At 44.2% G+C, this 22,951-nt stretch overlaps 1 protein-coding gene across 6 annotated transcripts; it reads left to right on the top strand.

Annotated features, from left to right (window-relative positions):
- Positions 1 to 485: 485 nt before the first annotated feature.
- PTGR1 (prostaglandin reductase 1) lies at positions 486 to 19,217 on the top strand. Of its 6 annotated transcripts, none has more exons than XM_065661191.1 (10): positions 486 to 545; positions 8,803 to 8,909; positions 10,809 to 10,854; positions 11,559 to 11,618; positions 12,838 to 13,005; positions 13,851 to 13,968; positions 14,199 to 14,354; positions 15,526 to 15,631; positions 16,764 to 16,882; positions 18,575 to 19,217. In XM_065661191.1, exons 2-10 carry the CDS (start codon positions 8,804 to 8,806, stop codon positions 18,683 to 18,685), a joined length of 990 nt encoding a protein of 329 aa, XP_065517263.1. In that variant the 5' UTR covers positions 486 to 545; position 8,803; the 3' UTR covers positions 18,686 to 19,217. The 6 variants fall into 6 exon arrangements, with proteins under 6 accessions (XP_065517263.1, XP_065517258.1, XP_065517257.1 ...); XM_065661186.1 differs by lacking the exon at positions 486 to 545 and adding an exon at positions 583 to 655; XM_065661185.1 differs by lacking the exon at positions 486 to 545 and adding an exon at positions 7,513 to 7,613.
- The last annotated feature ends 3,734 nt before the right edge of the window (positions 19,218 to 22,951 follow it).

The raw sequence follows: 22,951 nt of genomic DNA, 5'->3' as shown, positions 1-22,951 counted from the left end.
AGTCTGCCGGACTGCTGCCTCCTCAGCCCCTCCGCACCGGAGCGCTGAAACCCAGGAAAGCCACGGCCTCGGCTAAGGCGCCACGAACACAGCCCCCTCCCTGCCCCTGCCGCCATGGCGCCTGCCCCTCGTTCTCGCTGGAGGCGCCTCGGCTCCCCCCAGCCCCGCGGGCGCCCAGGCCAAGCGAGCCCTGCCTGGCGGCTCTGACTCCGCAGCCGGGCGGGCGGCACCCCCCGCGCCCCCGTACCTCACCGCCGGCACGGCGCTCCCGGCCGCCAGCTGCGGTTGAATTTTGGCGCCAAGAGCGGTGACCGTTAGGGGCGGTGCCTCATCGCAGCTGCCCGTACGCTGCCTGCCGCAGGCGGCCCACCTCCTGCCTTCCCGGCGAGGGAGGCGAGGGCCCACATTCACGCCTCTTTCCTCCTCAGAGGCGGAGCGAGGGCGTGCGCAACGCCGGCTTTGGGCCGGAAGGGCAGGCGCGCAGCCGCAGGTCAGGCGGCGGCGAGAGGGCGCTGCTAGGAAAGGCCCCCTCACGATAGGCGGAGGTGGGCTGTGGCCGGGGCGGGGATGGGAGGGGAACGGGGAGTTCCGGTCCCGTGAGGGAAGGGAGTTGGATTTATGCCACCGCGGCCCCGGGGGAGAATAAAATGGCGAGGTTTGTTCCCGTGAGGGAAAAGAACCGCGGCCCCTAAGGGAGGAGGGATGGGTGAGCAGGCGGTTCGGCGTTAGTGTGGGGTTATGTAGCAGGAGCTTGCCACTACCGCGAGAAGTGCCTTTGTATTACCGCAAAAGACGGTAAAAGAAACCAGGATTTTTTTTCCCCAGCTTTTCCAGGAAATTATTTATATATTTATTATATTTCCATAAACTAATTATAATATTTGCATTCTAATTACACACGCGTTTTCTTGCTGAGTGGGGGGTCTCTGGTGGTCGCCGACAGTCCTGAGCGTGTTCACTGACTGACTTCAATGCTTGCGCATGCTCGCAAGGTCCCAGTGGTGAGGTAGCAGTGGTGTATGTCCTCGGCTCTGTTCTGTTTTAGTCTCTGTTCCCTTGAAGGTTAGCATCTTTGTTCGTATTTACTACCTCCTTAGTTGTTACCAGCAGCGTGATGTTACATCAGCTGGATGTTCCTTACTCCCTATGTGTCAGCAAGTTAAAACAACTTGCTGTATTTTACTATGTTAAAGTCATACACATTATTGTTAGTTTAAACCTATAATTTAAGCCTGCATGTGTACATGTGTAATGTAATTTAAGTTACATTAAAATTAAAAATGTGTAGTTCTGTACTTCAGCCTCACTACCCTGCATTTCCAGATCTATCCATGCCTATCCAACAATCTTGCTGTGATCTGATTCGGAGAAATCTCCAGGAACTGGCCAACAAACTTTAAGTTGACAAGCAGGTATTCTTTGTTGGGGTGCCCAGAGGCACGTGAAATAGCTCCTCCTAACGTGTCTCATCCGAGCATCAACCAGCCTGTGATTACATTGTTCTTAAACATACATGTTCATTAGATTGTATACATATTCATTGAGTTACTTATACATTACATCATAGTTCTAGAATTTCTCCCACATGCACACTAAGTGGTAGTGGGCTTTGTGACCCCTAGTGGTTATTTCTTCATATCTTTATCACTTGTTTTTAGGATCGTTGGTATGTCAATAACCACCAGCCTGGTTCTGGCCAGTTCTTGGGCAATGCTTATCTTAGCCATTTCCTTATCTCTATAGTTGATAACAAAGCCTAAGGTCCTTGAAGTTACTTATTTACAGCCCTGTTCTTCAATCAACCCTATTCTTCAGTCAACCCCATTCTTCATATTTGAGGCTGTGATTCTGTGTATAAACCACCTGTATTTACTAGCCAGTTGCTAATAAGAAACTACACCTTTTATCCTGTGGATTTGTCACTTGCAAAAGAGATGTTAAAGCATGCAAATTTACACCAGCTGCTAGAAAATGCTGAGGCAGAAGCTAGGAAGATTCTAATACTATAGTAGTGTTATAAAGCAGGTAATGGAACAACTTAAGAGGGTGCAAGAGCACCACTGGTGGGAAATTTTCTTTGGCTGGTCCCACACTGCCGTCAGCATCTTCAACATGCTGCTGCACGCTGTAGTAGTTACACTGCTAATGTAAATGTGTGTGTGCTTTGCCACAGTAGCAACGTGTTACTGGATGAGGCAGGTGAAACTCTGCATTGACAACGAGGTGCAAGGACTGAGGTTAGCCAGGTGCCCCCTACCATAGTCAAGGGCAAGACTGGGTGGTATTTACCACCAAGAAAAACCTTAAGCTCTGCTGTTGGCTGCAACCAAGCAGGCGTTGAGTGGTGGGGACACATGCCATGCCAGACCATGATGTGAGGGATGGCCTCCCCTGTTCTAAGAGGGCCATCCAGGAGGGAAGGGCAGGCCAAGCAGCCTGTCTTTTTCTCAAGCAAGTAAATCTTAATCACTTGTGGTGTGGTACAGTGTTTTTTCTGGTGTTGAAAACAATCCATGATGAACTATGAAGAATGGAAGAGAAACAAAATTAAGCATCAAGTAGAAACAGGGAAATACTTCAGGAAACTTTAAATAAGAATGAAATAACTCAGTTGCAAAAGAATTTGCAATAGGACAAGAAAAGGGGGGATTGAAGAATGGATTTGATTGAAGAATGGGGTTGATTGCAAATTTGCTGAGGGTGCACCATGTGTCACTGATCTCCATGTGGACATTGAGCTGCTGAGCACTACTCTGGGTGAAACCATCCAACAATTCCTCATCTGCTGAACAGTTCACTCATCAAATCTTTATCTCTCCAATTTAGAGAAGAATGCTGGGGAGGACCATGTCAAAGGCCTTATAGGAGTCCAGATAGATGACATCCATAGCTTTTTCCTTGACCACTGACGTAGTCAGTCAATCATATGAGGCCACTAGGTTGGTCAGGCAGGACTTGCCCTTGGTGAAGCCGTGATGGCTGTCTCAAATCACCTCCATGTGCCTTAGCATAGCTTCTAGGAGGATCTGTTCCATTCTCTTCACAGGCAGAGAGGTGAGGCCAACAGGTCGGTAGTTCCTAGGGCCTTCCTTTCTACCCGTTTTAAAAATGGGTGCTGTGTTTCCCTTTTTCCAGTCACCAGGGACTTCACCTGACTCATCCATGTTGGTCTCTTGCATTCCTTTCCTGATTTCTTACATCGGGGGACTGAGATTTCTTGCATTCTATGGAAAATGCCCTTAAAGAGCTGACGAGTCTGTTCTCTCCCTTGTCTCCAAGGGGAGTTTCCTGGAGGTCCTGTTTGCTAGCTCCTTGAACAGCAGGAAGTTTGCTTTCCCAAAGTTCAGGGTCCTGAGCTTACTCTTTCCAGGACTGTATTCCTCAGGACTGTGAACTCCACTGGGCATGGTCACTGAAGCCCAGGCTGCCTCCATTCTTGGTGGCACTGAGAGCCCCAGGAAGGCATGGATGCACCTGGATGCACTCGTTTTCACTTACTATAGATCAGAATGGTAAAGTATTATGTAGGCTGGTGTACTCTGTGGGAATCGATTGGTCCTCAGGCTCCTTTTGGCACATGCTGTCTGCTGCCTAAAGCAGTGATACAACAGCTGCTGATTGCTGCTCTGTGCTTCTGCAGTACCTTAGACCACTGACTTCCCTCCATTTTTATCCCCCCCCCCCCCTTTGTGCCTTAATCTTTTAGTTGGCCTGTCTCAGTCTTCTTCATACTACAGGTGTATTGGAGTGATAATAGATAACAGGCATGTCTTGGGCATGCTAGGTGGGCTGGGGCAGCAAGTTTCCCTCCTGAGGGAGAAGCTGGTTGCTTATGCTAAGAGCAGGAGCTCATGCAAGAATGGATCTGCCCTTGTAATATTACAGAAATTCAGGAGGGGGGCTCAGAGGGATTGCTGATGTTTGAAAGTTTGTTTGTAACTTCCCTTCTGAGCACATAGGGCTATCCTATTACACTTTGCTGCAAGAGACAGGAGTGCTTAACCTTTGTAGAGGTAAGTTATGAGAAGTAAAAGAAGGAGCAGTCAAAGACAGGCGCTGGAAATCCTGGAGCTCTTGCAGTAACTTTACAACATCAGATAACCATCCTGAGATGTCTGTTTCTCCTAAAATAAAATTGCTTGGTCATTGTAGTCAGAAGTTTAGGGTTTAATTTAAATAGAGCTTTCTAGAAATTTAAGGCTAAAGGCACTTAAAAAAAAAAAGTGGGGTTTTTTTTTGGCAGCCTTAAAATCAAGCAAACATAACATTTCTGTCTGTGGTGCAGTAACAGGTGTGTCCCTGCAAATGTAAGAAGCAAACCTGTACTGCAGCATGTGTGAACTGCTTGGATGAAATTTTGCATTTGCTGATGCTGCAGCATGTGCTTGGACTGTATTAACATTTAGGAAAGTGGGAGGTAGACAAGAGTGCTTGAAACAAGTGTAAGAGTGTCTTGCAGTGACCGGGCCCTCAAGAAGCTTTGGCTTGATTTGTCAGCCCAGGTCACCTGCAGTATCTTGTCTTCCTTCCCATCTGTGGGCTTCTTGCTTATTCTTGCTTACCAGACTTGGTTCTTAAGATTCTCCTTTTATGTGCAATTTCTGAGAGCTGAAAGCCAGCTGACCTATTTCTGTGCAGGTCTTCACTTTACTTTTCCCCTCCTCGTGTGAGATTGCTCTACAGGACTGTTGAACCTCTGTTGGAATTACAGTCTTGTAACATAGTGCGGGGCAGTAGCAATGACTACTAACCTCCAATCTTTGACCTCCTTCCAGGGCTTGATAGCATTGGATAAAGAAGAGAGGTTGCAGCTTTATTGTTTCATAGTGCAGCGTCATGCTTGCTCAGTTCTTTGCAGTATATAATTGTCTGCCAGAAGTAGTGTGGGAGTGGTTTGCCTTTACCTTGTATTTTTACCACAGGAAAAAACATGATTTCTGGTAAAGTATTATAGTAGCTAAGCCAGAGGGGGAGGAGCAAGTAATTTTTTCTAAGACTTTTAGGCGGTTATTTTTGTCCCCAAATCAGGGTTCTTCACGCAATGTGCAGGGAGCCAACTAACACCCAGAGTAATGTTTATTTCATGTCTGCACAGAGGCACATGCTAGGTAGTAATTCCACGAAGCCATCACACCCTCAGCCTGCCAGCTATGCACTTTCACACATTTCAAATACTGAGACTGTTTTCCATATATGGAACAGCCTGTATCTACAGTCATTTGCTCTTGCATGCTCTTGTCTCTGCTTAAAGATATGGTATATATTTGTTGCACTATACATGTTCCATGAGTAATGGTGTCAGTGGGCAACAGTCTCAGGGGGTATGATTTTTAATCACACACAATTTTAATTTGGTTCATTTTAATGAACCAAATTCCTTTAGGAAGAGAGTTATCTTCTCTTTTGCTAGACACCATGCCACACAAGTTACAAATGTTAGTTGGGGTTAGTTACAGAAAGTGAAATTTGCTATTTTGATTCATGCTTCCTTGAGAGCTTTGCTACTCTTCTGCTTCAATGTGAAGATTCCCAGATTTCAGGTATCACCACCAGCTTGTCAGCTTCCAGTCAGATTCCCTCAATTTTTCAAACTTCTCCTCTCTTTTATACCTGACCTTCCTTTTCCAGTTGCTAGTATCTACTGTGGGATCCCAGTTTTCACCTTTATTCTGGGATAACTTGGTGGCCTAGACCAAAGGACAAGGAGAGTTTGAAGAACATCAGACTAAATGCTGCCTTGGACTTCAATTTCAGTAAAAGCTTTAATGGTTCTTTTATAAGAATACCAGGCAGAAGTGAGTGCACCACCTTGGTTTTTTTGTTTGTTTCTTGGGTTTTTTTTTCTTCTTTTTGTGTTTTTGTTTGTTTGTTTGTTTGCTTTGGTTTTGTTTGTTTGGTTTTTTGTTTATTTGTTTGTACATTTTGGTTTGGTTTTGTTTTTCCTGGGAATTGCTAGACATGAATTATTTTTTAAATAATTTGTTTATCACTTTCATGGACTGCCATTTCTTAAGTTTTTACTGCCTTTTTGCTGTAATGATTCTAACAGTCTATGAAACGCTTTATACTGAAAATGTATCACTCAAACCCACTGATAACAAAGTAGCTTTACAGGTCAGTGGTTACTGCCTTTGGAGCTGAGATGATGGGTGTAAAGTAATGCTTCTACTGGACCCTACACATCTTGCATTACTGCTGTTTATGCTTTAGATTTCCTTAATATGCTTAAGTAACATAGTTCTTACCAGTTCTTATGATTTTATGTCTAAACATACTAAATAATCTTTGTTTGTTAACCTGGAAAGTAGTTTGTAAATCCATTCATCAAGCATGTGGCTGTGTTCTGTTTGGGGCTTTTTGTTTTACAGCCTGAATAAAATATCCCTAGTCTTGAAGCGCTGTGAGAAGAGGTCAGCAGGAAATTTGTCCTGTTCCCAAAGTTAGGCCTAAATGTAATAAAAAATGTTCAGTGAATATTTCCATATTGTTTGTAGGAGGGATCATTGCTCTGCTGAAAAATCTGTGTATAACAAAAAGGATAAATTTTTCATAGGGATACAAATGGCACATCAGCCCATAGCTGCCAGGCTAGCCAGCATCCCTTGTTCCATCTCCCCATTCCCTTGTTGTTCCTGGCTGGAACACTTTGGGCGTCTGTGTCTGAACACAGGACACACTGCTAGGACAAACCTCTAAGTGCTTGTGGGTATAAGCTAGAGAGGGGGATTGGTTTTGTGCTACTCTGAACTCCTTTTTCTCCTGTAAGCCCCTTTGCTGAATTTACCTTGTTGTTGATTCAGTGTTGCAGCATCTTCTGTTACGGGTTAAGTACCGTTAACACCAAAGTAAATGAATCATGGAGGGAAGTGGGAAGAGCCGGGGGAGTGCTACCTGCGTCGGGTATTTTAATGTTTGCAGGTCAGATGGCAATTGCTGCAGATAAGTTTTCCGTGACACTGATTCTTGTAGTTGTATATGGGACGTGAGGAATGCTCATTTTGCTTGTCACGTAATTAATGACAGGTGCTTTGGCAATAAGCTTGATGACATTTCTTTCACTTTCTGAAAGACCTACATCTCCCGATATGGGTAGTTTCCTCAATGCAGGAAACCCTTCACCTCTGCTGTGTTTGTTTCTCGCTGGGAAACTGTTGTAGGCATATAGTTAAAAAATTGTGCCTGAGTAACGCTGGCTCATCTCAGAAAACAGAGAGCTTGCCCTGTTCTCCTTGGTCCTTTCCTGTGAGTCTTTAAAGTGTTTTTCTTATTTTTATTAGGTCTTTGTTCCTAATTAGTACTTTTGTCTTCAGGTTTTTTGTAGTTAAACATGATGCTAAGTATTGGTCTCTTTACACTTCTCACCCTTCACATTCTACTTGAATACTTTCACAAGAAAAATGGGAGCTGAAGACTGTCCGTGAACAAAGTTTTCTCTCCTGCCACATGCCCGATTGCAACACAGTTGAGGCAAAATGCCAAAGCTTGCTACTGGTGCTTAAGGAGGCTCTGCAATGCACAGAGATCCAAGCATACAGAAGCCATAGCCACACGAGCTCTGATCCTTTCGTGCGTGCTCTGGGAACAGTGAAGATGTCAGAGCATACACAAGTGGCGTATGTATGGATCATTTCGCTGTACTAAATGATGGATTGGATGATTAATTTTATATTCATTTTTAATAAGATATTTTTTCCTCGGTGGCAGAACTCTAAGAATTTTAGGGCTTGACTGGTAAAATGTGATTCGAAGAGGCTTTCTGCTCCAGAGAATAGCCTTGGTCTACAGACTGCAGTATTTTGTGGTTTCTAGGACTGTGGGTTTTGTGTATTTAGCTTGGCATATTGCAGAGCATTTCACCAACTGTCTGGACACTGAATTTGAGCAGTCCGTAAGGATGATCTCAGTAGGTGAAAGATTAATCCTGCTGGGTGTGTCCTGTACCATGTTTACAAAGGTTTACACTTGCTCCTGAGGAAATGGACTGAGGGCAGTGCCTGCTCTGTCGATAAAAGCAGATGTTCTCTCTTTTTGGAGGTGTGTGTGACTGCAAGAGTCCAGCTGCCAACTGACTCTTGGTCAGAAAGTTACTGACTGGCCTTGTCAGCAGAAGACACAGTTTTCCACCTGTCTGCTCTAAGTATAAACTTCTCTTTCTTTGCCCTTGTTGATGTGCTTGCTTCTAGGAAGGAAAAAGGGGTTGTGAGGGTAAAACAAATGCAAGTCATTAGTTTGTTTCCATCGTGTATGGAAAATGCTGGTGACTGTTTCTCCCAGTTCCAAGCCCTAAGCTTGGAGAAGCATTTCAATGCATGGGGTGTTATGGAAAGAAGTCTTAAATTTGCAGTTCTCACTTGCACTTTGATTCAAGCTTGTAAAAGTTTAGATTCAGTACTCATGCCATTTGATTGGGGAAAAAGAGTAAGTTTAAGTGGTTTATTTTTCTTTCTTACAGGATTTTTTTTTTTTTTTCCCTTAGACTAGGTTTTTCTTCTTCAGTTTCATTGGAGTGGGAGCTTTATGTCTTGCTGGGGCTGACTTCTCACACCAGGGCTTTCTGCCAGCAGGCAGGGAGGTTGGGCAGGTCACAGGAAACTCTGGGTTGCTTAGGTGATGAGGGGGGCTTTTCTGATTTTCTTTTGATCCAGTAAAACTGCCACAGAATGGAAGCAGATGCTGTCTTGTGTGATGGCATGTTATTAAGATACTGTTCGGATTCATGAAGTCTAAATGGCCCTTGTGAGCAAACTAGCACCTTTGGGCATTTCTGGCAAGCACTCTTTTGCTGTGGTGTTTGTTGCACAGGATGGTTACTGCCAAGGTGTGGGTACTGAAGAAGCATTTTGAGGGTTTCCCCAAAACCAGTGACTTCGACCTGAAAAAGATAGAGCTGCCAAAGCTAAAGGATGGAGGTAAGTGGATGCTGTCTGGTTTTACTTATTCTGAAGTTTGTCTGACTGCTGAGGAATGGCTTTGCATCTGCACAACTGTTTGTTTCTCTGGCTTAGATTTTCAAAAATGGGTTGTCATGGTTTTTGGCAAGCCCTGTACCTCAACAGAAAGGGCAATTGCTCAAGAACATGTATGCCGCTGTGTTTGATGAGTTTTAAAACACTGCCGTGTGATAACATTCTTAAATGTCAGTGCCTGAGCTCTTCCAACTCCATCATGCTGCAGCTGCAGTATGCCCTTCACAGTCTCACACTGCCTAATCACATGTGGTGCCCGATGGCAAAAGCATTTTAATGTGTTTGCAGATCAGGCTTACTGGAGAAAATTGCTGAAGTAATAATCGCTGAAGCAATATGCCCTCAAAAACAACATCCACAAGGAAACAGTATTTGTTTAATTTGGAAAGAGGGAAGTGAACTGTGACACAGAGCAAATGAAGAGCTAACTGTAGTAAAAACTAAACATGCTTTTACTGGTGAAAGAATTTAAGCTATTTTGCAAAATCCTTTGGAGAAGGTTGAAGAAGATAGTAGCCTCCAGATGTAGGCTTTCATTGGAGTTTTTCATGCTGATAGGGAAGGAAATGAGGATAGTGCTGGGGCACAGCAGAGTGACCGGGGTGAGAATGAGCCTGTGGCTGGAAGGCCTTAGGGGCTGATCTTTCATTTTAAGAAGCAAAAAGGCAAGACTTCTGTCTGCATTCAACACGTATTTTATTGCCAGTGTTTATCTGTTACATTTGACCTGTTGTGACAGCAAGAGAAAGTGAATAAAGAGGAAAAAATGCACAGGTTTTATCCTGTGTTTCTCTCTTTTGAAAAGAGTAGGGAGTATCATAACGTTTTATGCAAGAGCTTATGATTAAAGAATAAACCTAGATTTTGGGTTCACGTGGACACATGCAATTTGGCTTCACATGGACACATACGATGCTGTCTTGAACCTTACCCACCATTTGTCCTTTACAAAATTTACTCTGGTTCACCAAATACATAGTTACGTTTACAGCTTAAAGATTTGAAAGGTGATTTCTTCTTACATATGCTTTCAAGTGTTTTCATAGCATGTGTACTTCTAAATTTCAAGCCTGCGGGTGTTTAAGAACATGGAATAGTATCTTCCTTCCCATTTTAATCTCTACAGCAAGAAGAGCATAACTTCATACTAGAGTAACACTTTTAAGGGAGATGGTCTTTCTTGTTATGCTACATGGCCTTGACTGTTCTTCAATCTCACACTGAGTAATGGGGAAATATTTTTTATCGGAATATGTTTCTAGCTTGTACTAGCTAGACCACTTCGGCACAGGCAATGGAAAGTATTATTGGGTGGAGAGGAATAGCTAAAACTGCTGTGTGAATGAGCATGTAAAATTTAGCAGTATAATTTCCAAAACCTAGAAACAGTAATGTGCATTAGGCTATCTAGAAAAGTCTTTCCGTTAAGGCGGCAGTGTTTGTATTCGACCCGTGCCAAGGTTTCTTACTACCCTCTGCTGGTTGAATCGTGGGAAGGCATTTTGTATATGAGTCGAAAGTAAGGTGGTGCGTTGCTTGAAGTGTCTAGCCTCTTGAGCCATCTATAAAGTAAGGAGGCAGATAAAGAAAAACAGGGTTGAAAAGAAGATAGCCTCCTGAAGAGATATTACATAAAGTGTCTTTTGTAACAGCACAGAGATAATCCAGAGAAAGCTAATAAATGTAGTGGTTGTTTCTGGTAGTTTTTTCCCTAAAGGATGACAGGATATGTGTGGTTTGGGCTGTCAGGAATTCCTGTCACTTTGTTGGAAGACTGACTTGTGGAAACCATGCTTTATTGTACTGCTGATGCCCAGGAATTTGCTTTGTCTTTTGTTACAGAGTTGCTGCTTGAATCAGTGTTTCTCAGTGTTGATCCTTACATGAGGTATATCTTTCTTATTTTTAAATTGCTGGCTGAGGTTACCTCGTTTGATCTCCCACTTAAACGTCAAAAGACAATGTACCAGGAGTAGCCCCTGTTGTCAGAGCCCCAGATGTCATCTGTGGTTTTTTTATAAAATGTGTGTAAATTACAAGACTCCAAATATAGAGCTGTGCCAGATTTAGCCAGACATTAGGATAACAATGCTGCAGCCCTAGACTTTTCTCGGACTCTGCTGCTGTTCCTTGTGATGTCTCTTCTACTGGAATGCAGAAGGGTCAGATGAGACTGCAGCTGTTTTGCAGTAGGTGATTCACTTACCTTAGCAACCTTGTACTTCAGGATACATATTCTAAGTAGGAAATTGCTGATATGCCCACATTACTAGGTGGTAGTTCAAGCACAGAGAGACTGGTTAGTTTGGAGAAGCCTGGTAGACCCTAGTGTCAGAGATGGTTCTTTGGAGTCCCAGCCTTCTTGTAGTGATGGACCATGCTATTGTGTCGCCACCACTCTAGCCCAGTATTTGGTCAAGATGGAATGCTAAGTAGCTGGCTATGGAGAACATCCAGTTATGTCTTTACAATGGCAAAGTCTTTGCGATCATCAGCTTACTGTTTATGATCTCTTTCTGAGTCAGTGCTATTACTATATCTGGAACATCATTAAAAGTTGTTTACAGTAAGTCATCTCTGCCTGCATTACAGACCTTACAGTCGAAGGGACATGAAGGAAGGGGACATAATGATAGGCACACAGGTTGCCAGGTAAGATCTTCAGTTCTTGTTATCCATACACATGGCAGATCTAGAAGGAATAGACTGACATCTGAGACATCTGAGGTCTGCATTACCTTTTCTTGACTTGAGTCTACGTATTTCTGCAACTGTATTCTTGTCTGTAATGGGTTGGAATGTGTTTTTCCTCTGAGAACCTCTTCTGCCTTCTTGGAGATCATTTAGATCTCTGACACGATCTGTATGTTATTTCTGGTGATAAAGTTTTCAAAGGATATTTTTCAAGCAGAGGTGTGAAGGACTGACCACTGTACTTGCTGTAGGTGTCAACTTCACATTTTAAAATCTGATGTGCTAGTAAAATTGCATGCCCAAAACCATGCATGCTATCTACTCCAGCTGAGAAAGTTCAGTGTCGCCTAAGACACAGCTGTAGCCAAAGGATTATCTAATTGCATTTTTATTTATTTTTTATTTAAAGGTTAAATCCATCCATTCCTAAGCTTGTAGTAATTCAGCTACACAGATGTTCCCTTTGTCAGTCTTTTCCTGCTGTGCTGCCTATAAGTTGCTGCTCAGTAACATCTGTGGACTTTGACTCTTGTGTTTCTCTGCAGGAACACTGAAGGTTGGCATAAATTAACCAAGTCTGCTGAACAGAAGGCCAACTGTTCCCATTATATCAAAGCTTCTTACCTACCCTTTCACAATGTAGTTTTCTTGTTGGGCTAAGAAAGTTGAATTTTTATTTGGCATAGAGACACCACAAGTATGAATTTCTCCCTGTTATTAGATACTGCTTTCTCTCTGGTTTTGTTACCCCAAGAGGTTCCATCTTCAGGATCTTCAACATTTAAATGAGGTGCAGATTGTCTGAGAAGGGGACTGCTTATTATAGCCTATCTGTAACATCTTGCTTTTCCATTGTTTAATCCTAGCATCCTCTTTTCTGTCTTCTAACTCACAGTAGCCTAGCTAGCCTGAATTCATACTGGACTGGTGCTAGTTAAAAAAAAAAAAAAAGTCACATCCATGTGGGAACGTTCAATTTGTTATGGGCAGGGCTGAGGCTAAAATCATCTTTCCTGGTATCTCTCTGGTGGTGAGGGGTACTAGCTAAATGTCCTGATGTGAAATATTTCTTTTCTCCTGCATGATAGGTCAATAGGAATAAAGGAGGGAAGAGACAGTAATTATTTGTCTCTGACAGGTATTCTTTTTTTCTTTTTTTTCTTTTTCTTCTAAACAGAATTGTAGAAAGCAAGAATCCTGCTTTCACAGTGGGGGTCTTTGTTGTGGCTAGAAGTGGCTGGAGAACCCATTTCATCTCTGATGGAAAAGACCTACAAGCCCTTCCTTCTGGTTGGCCAGAATCGCTCCCCAGATCTCTAGCTCTTGGGACGATTGGAATGCCAGGGTGAGTTTTGACATGCAAAGGCAACTCTCCCCTGGATTTTGCTGGGCAGAATGTTTCTGCCTGCCTGTATGCCCCTTGTCTTGTTTTACCAGCATGTTGTCTGCTCACTCTGGTAAAAAACGTGTGCTTCAGGGTGCCCTTTGCCTGAGACGGCCTGAAATTTGGCCCATCCCCTAGGCTGAAGGAGATTTGCCTTGCAGATTATGGTGCCTTTCCTTGAGGAGTTGCAATAAGGTAGGAAGAGGATCCAGGAGAAGCTGGAAAGAATCTGTTTCAATCTTTAATGTGCTTTTTAGTAAAGCTTGATCTAAACTTTAGTAGCTCCTACAGATTACTATTGACCCAGGAATGATAGCTGTGCACAGCTGTCATCAGGAGCAATGTGGCCATCAGTTCGGCCAAGTTTTGCCACCATTTTTTGGCGTGATATATGATGAGTATCATTTAATCTTTACCTCAATCTGGTAGATACCAGCAGGCTACTGTCCTGTGTCTAGCTTGGATTTACTCTTTCTTACAGTGGGTAGTTGAGTTGTCACCTTACAGCATTCTCTCTATGTTTCTCCTTTTGGCTAGTAAGGAAAGCTGTTTTCATCTGAGGTAGACTTCTGACACAGCATCCTATTTCCTGGTAGTGTGTCTGGGTTTGTTTTTTTCTTTTCCTGGGATGGCCATAAAAAAGAATAATTAAGAAGGTTGGGTTAATTTTTGCATTTCATAAAGAATGAGGAAAACAAAATCCTGTTCTGTTTGTGACAATATTTTGGTTCACTGTGGTCAAGTCACATCTCTTCTGTCTGGCCATCTTTTATTTCTTACTGAACATTCTTTCTTTTCCTTCACAGGCTCACTGCATATTTTGGTCTGCTGGAGGTCTGCAAGATGAAGCCAGGGGAGACACTGCTGGTTAATGCTGCAGCTGGTGCTGTGGGCTCTGTGGTGGGTCAGCTTGCGAAGATTGGGGTGAGTTGCTTGGAAAGCTCACCTGGTAGACAGGGGAAGAATGAATGATCAGGAGGGCAAGCATCCCTGAAGGCATGCCTGCAGTAAGGTCTTGAGATGGGGCAAGCTCCTGAATATGTATCAAAGCTAGTTGAATGTTTTCTGGAGCTTAGGAACTCGTATGGTGAGTACTCTGTGTCAGCCTGTCTTGTGAGCAGATGTTTAGAAATGCTTCTCTCCTTTACTTGCAGGGTTGCAAAGTTGTTGGCTGTGCTGGCTCAGATGAGAAGGTTGCCTATCTGAAAAAAATAGGCTTTGATGAAGCCTTTAATTACAAGACTGTTACATCTCTGGATGAAGCACTGCGTAAAGCCTCTCCTGATGGCTATGACTGTTTCTTTGACAATGTGAGTTCAGAGAGAGGGTCTTGCCCTGAGCAGACTGTCATTTTCCTTAAACTATAGCAAGAATTCAATTTTCTATACATCTAATTGAAGACTGTAACAGGAACACGATACTGAATTCCATCTAATTGAGAAATGGTCTCTGTAAGAGCTTACTGCTCTTATGGGGTGACTCGGAGAGGGTTTCTGACTTCTCCCAAGTGCAGCTGGAGTTAACATGGACTGTGGACTGTTCGAGTTAGCTGTTTGAATGTGACCATCTTGTTTGGGAAGCTAAGAGAGTTTCACAGTAAGGTTGTATTCAAACTATGTCAATTTGCCTTCAAGCCAGAGAACAAGCCCTGGCTTTTCTGATTTCCTAGCATAGCTAATATGTGCATTATAACTGGTAATATAATACCTGGTACAGGGGTTTTAGCTGAGATACTGGCCTAAAACTGGCTGGCTAGCTACCTGATTTAAAAGGGCAGGCGTTATTGTTCCTTGTCTGTCTCTCAGCAGTATGTCTGCTGTTGCAGGGATGAGGCCCGTGTCATCCTGTGTGGATTGCAAAGCACCCACTGGCAGTTGTGAATGCATGGTGTCAGGACAAAGTGCTTGCCCATGTGGGAAGAGCTCCTCGTTGCTTTGCCTTACTTACCCTTCCAAATTTCATGTCCTGTGCTGCTAAGGTCTTAAATCAGTTTTATGGTCTTGTCTGCTTCCTTCCCTCTCACTTCCAACTTTTGTGCAGAGGTATCCCCAGCAGTAAATTTTCTCACAGTTTTTCTCCATTAAGAGCTTCCGAGCACAGCACAGAGAATCATAAAGTAAAAACTTTACATCACCATGATGTAAAGAGATAAACGTGCAGACTGGTGTGGAGGAAAAGCAGAGGTGGTCCTTCCTAATAACCCTAGATGTGCCCCTTACGAGGAAGGATCCTGCCAATTTTGTGAAGCAAATTCAGAACTAAACCAAATTCCCTGTGTTCGTAACCAATTTTTAGAAGAGTGGGATTGTGTCTAACTAACTGTAAGAGTTTCTGCAGCTACTGAGCTTTTGAAGTAGTGGAGCTTCCATCTACACCACTTGACTGAACCTGTTGGTGCAACAATGCAAGATTGGCATTTTTTGGCAGTCAGTGCCTAACATTGGATTGTCTCTAATGCTGTGCACACTTTGGATCCTGTAGGTGGGTGGAGAATTTGCCAGTGTTGCTATCAGCCATATGAAGAAATATGGAAGGATTGCAGTCTGTGGAGCCATCTCTCAGTACAATGACTCTGTGCCTCAGAAAGGTGTGGGCCTGCTTTCTCATGTTTAAATTTGTTTCCTTTTTGGTGATGGTAGAGAGAAAGTTGTAATGGGAGTCTCTTAAGGTTTTATTGGTTGTTTCTGCATACTGAGTGTACGTGTGTATGTACATTTGGTTAGCTAACTAACCACTGCTCTGGGATGGTGGCAGTGTTAACACACTGTGTGTACATGCACTCATACTCCTTTGTGCACACTGGTATCAGATGGAGAACATCAGCTGATTAGAAATGAAGGAGAGACTAAACTGTTTAAAACAGAATACCCCAGGGCTCTAAGCAGATACAGATTAGTAGAAGGCAGGTGTGGTGGCATGATGCCATTTACACAGTACATACTTTTAGACAAGAGAATGGATATCCCTCAGGTTGTTAGATGAGGCAGCTTAGGGTTGGAATTTGTTATTGATTATTGTCTTTATTTATTTATTTATGTATTTGTTGTTGGGTTTTTTTTTGGGGGGGGGGTGTTAGTTTTTAATTTGGGGGGGGGATTTTTTTTGTTTTGTAGGATTTCAGCTACGGGTAAAACTGCTGGGAAATGAGGCTGAGATGAATATTCAATAGCATTATTGAATAGCATTAAGTTTTCCAAATTTGCCTTCCAGACGAAATATGTAGTCTGAATTCTCTTTGACAACTGACTTGCTTTAGTCGGCCATACCACTTTAAAAATGGGACAGGCTTTTGAGAGTGGGGACACTACCACACATTTTATGACTGCGGGAACTGGTTCTTTTTAATGTGTTTAGCTTTTTTGATACTTAGGAGGAGCATGAGAGCGTGGCAAACTCTCAAACAAGCTGCCAAAACAGTATTTCCAGGATCTACCTGAAGCCCTCAGGTGAAGCTGAGGCCACTGCAGAATGAAACTTTTCAGAACTATTGGGTGTTTAGCCCCACAGCTTTACAGATTAGGCCTGTTTTCTGGGAAGCTGTCTGTCCATGAATTCTTGATCTTTTGTCCTGGAAATTCTGTTTGGAAAAAATAGCAGTTGGCTCTGCCTGGATCAAAGTGATTCAGTGTTCTGCATGGGCTAAAAGCTCGCTTTATCCATTGGTTCTTATTTTAAATGAAACTTACTGCATGTGGTTTGCTCATTCATTTCTCTTGCAGGGCCTTATGTGCAGATGCCAATGATCTTCAAAGAACTTCGAATGGAAGGGTTTCTTGTGACCAGCTGGAGTCACCGCTGGGAGGAAGGTCTGAAGGCACTGCTAAAGTGGGTCATGGAGGTAAGGAAGAAAGTGTAGGTTTTTGTTAGGTGTACTCACACCATAGCTTCCCTCTTTGCAAGGGGTCTCTTGTCATAGCTGATGAGGTGAGGCCCCAGCATGATACTTTTCTTCCAGCTGACTTGATCTTTGAACCTTTTGGGGACAGTCGAACCACAGTGAACATACCTGATCCCTTCTGCTTTGTTGAGACCTGCAATATTAGCTTGTAGACTTAGATATATTCCAGAATACACATAAGCTTTGAAAAAGGATGCTGACAGAGTAATTCAAAACACTTCTCTGGCAATGAAGAGTTTCCCTTTAGAATAATTCCTCTATTCCATTCCAAGAACAAATACAGGCTGGGTAGAGAATGGATTGAGAGCACCCTGAGGGAGAAGGACTTCGGTTGTTGGTTGCTGAGAAGCTCAACATGAGCTGGCAGTGTGCGCTTGCAGCCCATTAAGACAACCGTGTCCTGGGCTGCATCAGAAGTAGCGTGACCAGCAGGTTGAGAGAGGTGATCCTGCCCCTCTGCTGTGGTGAGACCACACCTGCAGTACTGCATTCAGCCCTGGAGCACTCAACACAAGAGGGACATGGACCTGCTGGAGTGTGAGTCCAGAGGAGGCCATGAAGATGATCAGAGGGCTGGAGCACCTCTCCTATGGAGACAGGCTGAGGGAGTTGGGCTTTGGGGAAGTTGGGAGTTGGGGAAGAAAAGGCTTTGGAGAGATGTTGGAGCAGCCTTCCAGTACCTAAAGGAGGCCTAGAGAAAAGCTCAAGAGGGACTTTTACAAGGCCATGTAGTGATGAGACAAGGGGAATGACTTTAAACTGAAAGAGGGTAGATTTATATTAGATATTAGGAAGAAATTCTTTACTGCAAGGGTGGTGAGGCACTGGAACATGTTGTCCAGAGAAGTTGTGGATCCGTGGCAGTGTTCAGGGCCAGGCTGGATGGGGCTTTGAGCACCCTGGTTGAGTGGAAGGTGTCCCATCCCTGCCATGGGCAGGGGAGTTGGACTAGATGATCTTTAAGGTTCCTTCCAACCCAAACCATTCTGTGATTCTATTTCTCATTAAAAAGTCCTCTTTCATTTGTAGTACGAGCAGGGATTTCCATTGTAGTGGTACACTGAAATTACTGGCAAGAATGGATGTTTTTTATGTAATTGGGAGCTTGTCTTGAAAGGGACTTTATAGCAAATTTGCTAAATTTTACTTCTCTAAATGGAGGCTGAGTTTAACACTTTGTTCACGGCTGTGAAAAGCTTGTGAGTTTAAGCACTAAAGCCTAAAAACCTCTACCTGAGTATTTCGGATGGCTTGGCTTTTGATCAATTGGATTTGCAATTCCATGCTTCCCTAAGGGTAGAGACAGGCCTCGCTTTGGGGAAATAATCCCCTAGCTGTACATTGTTTGGGGACCAAGTAGCACCGTATCTGTCCTGTCGTGTTTTTTATAGTAGTGACTTTTGCTCCCTGTTCTAACTCCAAGTAGGAGGTCTTGCAACAAAAGCAGGTCCTCACAATAGCTTAACAGCCTACCTGCTTTAGAGAAGTTACCCTGGTGCATGCCAGCTTGCATGTTTCAGATGAAACATACAAGCTGGAGGAAATTTGGTTGCACATTAGTCTCCTGGAGATGGTAAAAACTAGGCAGCTGGTGAATGAAAACTCAGCAATTTGCTTTCTTACTTTTGACAGGGAAAAGTGAAGTGCCACGAACAAGTCACTGAAGGATTTGAAAACATGCCAGCAGCTTTCATTGGAATGTTAAAAGGAGAAAATCTTGGGAAAGCCATTGTAAAAGTCTGAAGGTCACATTCCTGGGGACTGGCAGAGGAGAATGATTCTGTTAAGTGCTTTTAACTCATTAATCAAAATGTATGTTTCAGTCTTTTTGCTGGACATTTGGCAATGATAACTTCTGTTAATTGGACTAATAAGTGTAAGTATATGTCAGTTGATTTGCTCCTGAAGAACTTGAGGGCTGCTTCCTAAAGCTATACAAAAATACTGCCTTAAAACAGCTGAACTTCATCAGAGCTTTAACAGATTTACTAGAAACTTGAACCTTTCTATGAGTCAGAATTGCTTTTCCTTTCTACAGGCCAAAAGCTCTGCCAGCTGGTGGCATGTATCATGGCTATGTTTAACCACTGATTTAGCCCAGAACTCAGCAAGAGGGATTTTTTTAAATCAGTATCATGGAGCAAAGAACAGGTTAATAACACCTGGGGGTTCCCAGCTTCCTCTGGATGGCTTTTTTTAACTTTCGTCAGGAAATTTAGGTATCCTTGTTCTTTTGAGATTATGGAAACTAAAAAAATAAATCTGTTAATGGGTACTTTGCTTGTGTTACAGTTCTGTTTGTGGAATGCCCTCCTGTTCTCTTCCTTGCAGTTAACACAGAGTGGCTAAGATATTACAAGCACTTATTTATGCCAGCAGATCTCACAGAACAGGTGATCTGGTCACTTATTGATGGATAACTGATGGATAGGTCACTTATTTCCTCTAGTAATTTGGCCATTGGTGACCAAGCTTAGAGTTGACCATGCTGTGATGTTCAACCTGGCAGTCATGGAAGATGAGATCAGTATGCTGGCCCTAGCTGTGCTAAATTGGTGTCCAGCACCCAGGTGATGCTGAGTGAAGGAGACACAGGCATTAGCAACAATAAATACCTTAGATGTATTGAAACAGCTGGAACAAGAACTTGTTGTTATGGAATACAGACAACTATTGAGAGTCATGGTGACCCATCTTCAAACACTGTGGAGGACTCCTTGTTTAATTTTTAGGTCTCATTATTGATCTGTGAAGAGGTGTCCTAAGTGGCCTTAATGTCTCTGTAGTGTCAGGATTAGATGCTCTTGTCTGTCAACAAGAAGAGGTGACTTACTTACTGACCAATTTGATGGCCTTCTATGATGGGGATACAAAACTTATGGACAAGGGTAGAGCAGTTGATGTCATCTACCTGGACTTGTGCAAAGCATTTGACACTGTCCCACATGACATCCTTGTCTCTAAATTGGAGAGACATCAATTTGATAGGTGGACCACTTGGTGGATAAAGAACTGTCTGGATGGCCTCACACAAAGAGTTGTGGTCAATGGCTCAATGTCCAGCTGGAGACCGGTAACGAGTGGTGTCCCTCAGGGATCGGTGTTGGGACCGGTCTTGTTTAACATCTTTGTCGCTGACACGGACAGTGGGATTGAGTGCGCCCTCAGCAAGTTTGCCAATGATACCAAGCTATGTGGTTCGGTTGATACGCTGGAGGGAAGGGATGGCATCCAGAGGGACCTTGACACGTTTGTGAGGTGGGCTGATACCAACCTTATGAAGTTCAACTGTGCCAAGTGCAAGGTCCTGCACCTGGGTCGGAGCAATCCCAGGCACAGCTACAGCTTGGGCAAAGAAGAGATTCAGAGCGGCCCTGCGGAGAAGGACTTGGGGGTGCTGGTCGATGAGAAAAGGAACATGAGCCAACTTCAGTGTGCGCTCACAGCCTAGAAAGCCAACCCAGCAGGTCGAAGGAGGTGATCCTGCCCCTCTACTCTGCTCTTGTGAGACCCCACTTGAGAGCATTGTGTGCAGTTCTGGTGTCCTCAACATAAAAAGGACATGGAACTGTTGGAACAAGTCCAGAGAAGGGCCATGAGGATGATCAGGGGACTGGAGCACCTCCCGTATGAAGATAGGCTGAGGAAGTTGGGGCTGTTCAGCCTGGAGAAGAGAAGGCTGCATGGGGACCTCATAGCAGCCTTCCAGTATCTGAAGAGGGCCTATAGGGATGCTGGGGAGGGACTCTTCATCAGGGACTGTAGTGACAGGACAAGGGGTAACGGGTTAAAACTTAAACAGGGGAAGTTTAGATTGGATATAAGGAAGAAATTCTTTCCTGTTAGGGTGGTGAGGCACTGGAATGGGTTGCCCAGGGAGGTTGTGAGTGCTCCATCCCCAGCAGTGTTCAAGGCCAGGTTGGACGAAGCCTTGTGTGAGATGGTTTAGTGTGAGGTGTCCCTGCCCATGGCAGGGGGGTTGGAACTAGATGATCTTGAGGTCCTTTCCAACCATAACTATTCTATGATTCCATAAGATGTAGATCAACTAATACTTACTTAGAGGACTGAAAAAAAATACTGTCCTTGAATACAGGTTGACTAGCCACTGGTGAAATAATGCATCTTGGCACAAGTAGGGGAGAGCTTCTGTTTTTTTGTAGGGTTTTTTGAGCAGAATTAATTGCCAGTTCGGGTTAGCTCCGGTGCTGTGCTGTTCAACCAGGCTCTGAGAAAGATCTGTGGATTAATACTGCTGCACAGCGTGGAAAATGGTAAACCAGAAAAGGGAGTTTGTTGTTAGTAGGCTTTGGAACCACTGTGTCGAGGTCTGCTGTTGTTTGGTGGCTTTTTACTGAGACATTTTCAGAGGGCTTGCAAGTCCTAAAATACTGAATTAGTTTTGGGCAGAGCATCAGTAGTACTGTGGCAGTCCAGCCTATTCTCCAGCCAGTTGCACAAGGCCTGTGAGAAAATGCTGGCTGCCATCACCCTTGCAATGACATCACTCTGCAGCTGAGCTTAAGGGCTTTCTGGGAAGGAGTGAGCACTTGGTGGTTCCAGAGGCTGTTAGAAGGTGTGCAAGGGATTATCTGTGGCTAGGTTCCCTTTGGCACTGCAGCAGTCTTCCCTTGCATGCATCTACAAAGGTGTCAGCTTTGCCCAGGGTGCAATGCCCATTCCTCAGTGGTCCTGGGGCTGTGCTTGTAGTCATCTCTGGTTTTCTTGTGCTGCTTTTCTCTGGTCTGGCATGTCTGTGCCATTGCACAAGCAAGTAAGCTCGACAGTGGGATTTCTGAAGCCATTTAGGATCCCAGTTCATTGAGGATGTAATAGATGAAACCAAAGTAGTTTAAAACAGTCTTAAATGTAAACAGCTGCAGGCTTCATCCTCTGTGGGCTAAATAGCTCATTTGTATGTGTTATTTCTAGAGTAGTGGTTTAACCACTTGATGCCTTATGCCTGACTATGCAAAATGAAACAGGCTGTAGATTAGAGGTGCTCCAGTCTAATAAATATTGCAACTTTTGCGTCCTGTTCCTAAGCAAGTTGAAGCTGGCACTCAGGGCAATAACCTGCCTGAGATTAGGACACAGCAGGGACCAGCCTTTAGAAGTTCAGCATAGTCTGCCACACCAAGGGTGGCCTCAGGAAGCCCCAGGAGTTGATGCAAAGAACTGTGATTGCTGAAACTGAGGAGCTATTCCGGGAGTGCACTGCTGCCTGCTGAGCTTCTCTCATGGTCCTCCAGGGTGGGTGGCCACAGGAGGGGTCAGCCACAGCGTCCATTCCTGTGGGAGCCCTGTTCCCAGATGAGTGAAATCCAGTCATAAACCCCCTAGCACCTCTGATGCAGCCTGTATGGAAGTGAGCAAGACATACCTTAGATCCTTTGCTCTTACTTTGGTCCCCCACCCCCCACCCAGCTAGGCAGCAACAGCTCCAAGCAGGTCCCTCGCAGCTTGGCTTGCTGCTGGCCTTTACCTACAGTGGGGATATGCCTCATGTTCCTGTCCTCAGCCTCTCATAACTAGCTGAACAGGGACTCCACTTCCTACTAAGCTTGAAAGTGTTTGGGGCTGTTCTGCTAAGTGGTGCTAAAACTGACTATTGCATTACTTGTGTCAGAAAGCTTCACAGTTCCAACATCTGTTTATGGTGCCAGGCCTTGTTCTTCTTCCAGGCTCCCTTCTCAGAGGGATAGAAAGAGAACAAAGAAAAGTGAAAAACAGACTTTAATTGCTTCCTTGAGGAAATGTCATGGACTGACTCCAGTGGAGGGCAGATGGCCCAAGCCTGGTCTAAAACTCTTCCTCTATGGATACAGTTGGACCCAATACCTGGCTTCTCCCCACCCCTAGGGTCTGTTCACACCTCTGCCAAATCCACCCACCCTAGATGCTCCCGTTCCTGGAGGCCAGGCAGACGGTGGCATCTGGAAACTCATCCCCCAGGCATTCTTCTCCAGCCCGTTACCTAGAGACAGACACCAGCATCACCTGGTGCTG

Source organism: Lathamus discolor, chromosome Z (assembly GCF_037157495.1).
Source record: "Lathamus discolor isolate bLatDis1 chromosome Z, bLatDis1.hap1, whole genome shotgun sequence".
Classification (NCBI taxonomy): domain Eukaryota; kingdom Metazoa; phylum Chordata; class Aves; order Psittaciformes; family Psittacidae; genus Lathamus; species Lathamus discolor.
Note: the sequence above shows the minus strand (reverse complement) of the source record. Positions and strands in the feature narration are given on the sequence as shown.

Excerpts from the sequence above, each read along its gene's own strand:
- PTGR1 (XM_065661185.1), top strand. The coding sequence starts at position 7,591 with ATGTCAGAGCATACACAAGTGGC. Across the intron at positions 13,006-13,850 it reads GGGACGATTGGAATGCCAGG|GCTCACTGCATATTTTGGTC; the intron begins GTGAGTTTTGAC and ends TTTCCTTCACAG. Across the intron at positions 16,883-18,574 it reads TGCTAAAGTGGGTCATGGAG|GGAAAAGTGAAGTGCCACGA; the intron begins GTAAGGAAGAAA and ends TACTTTTGACAG.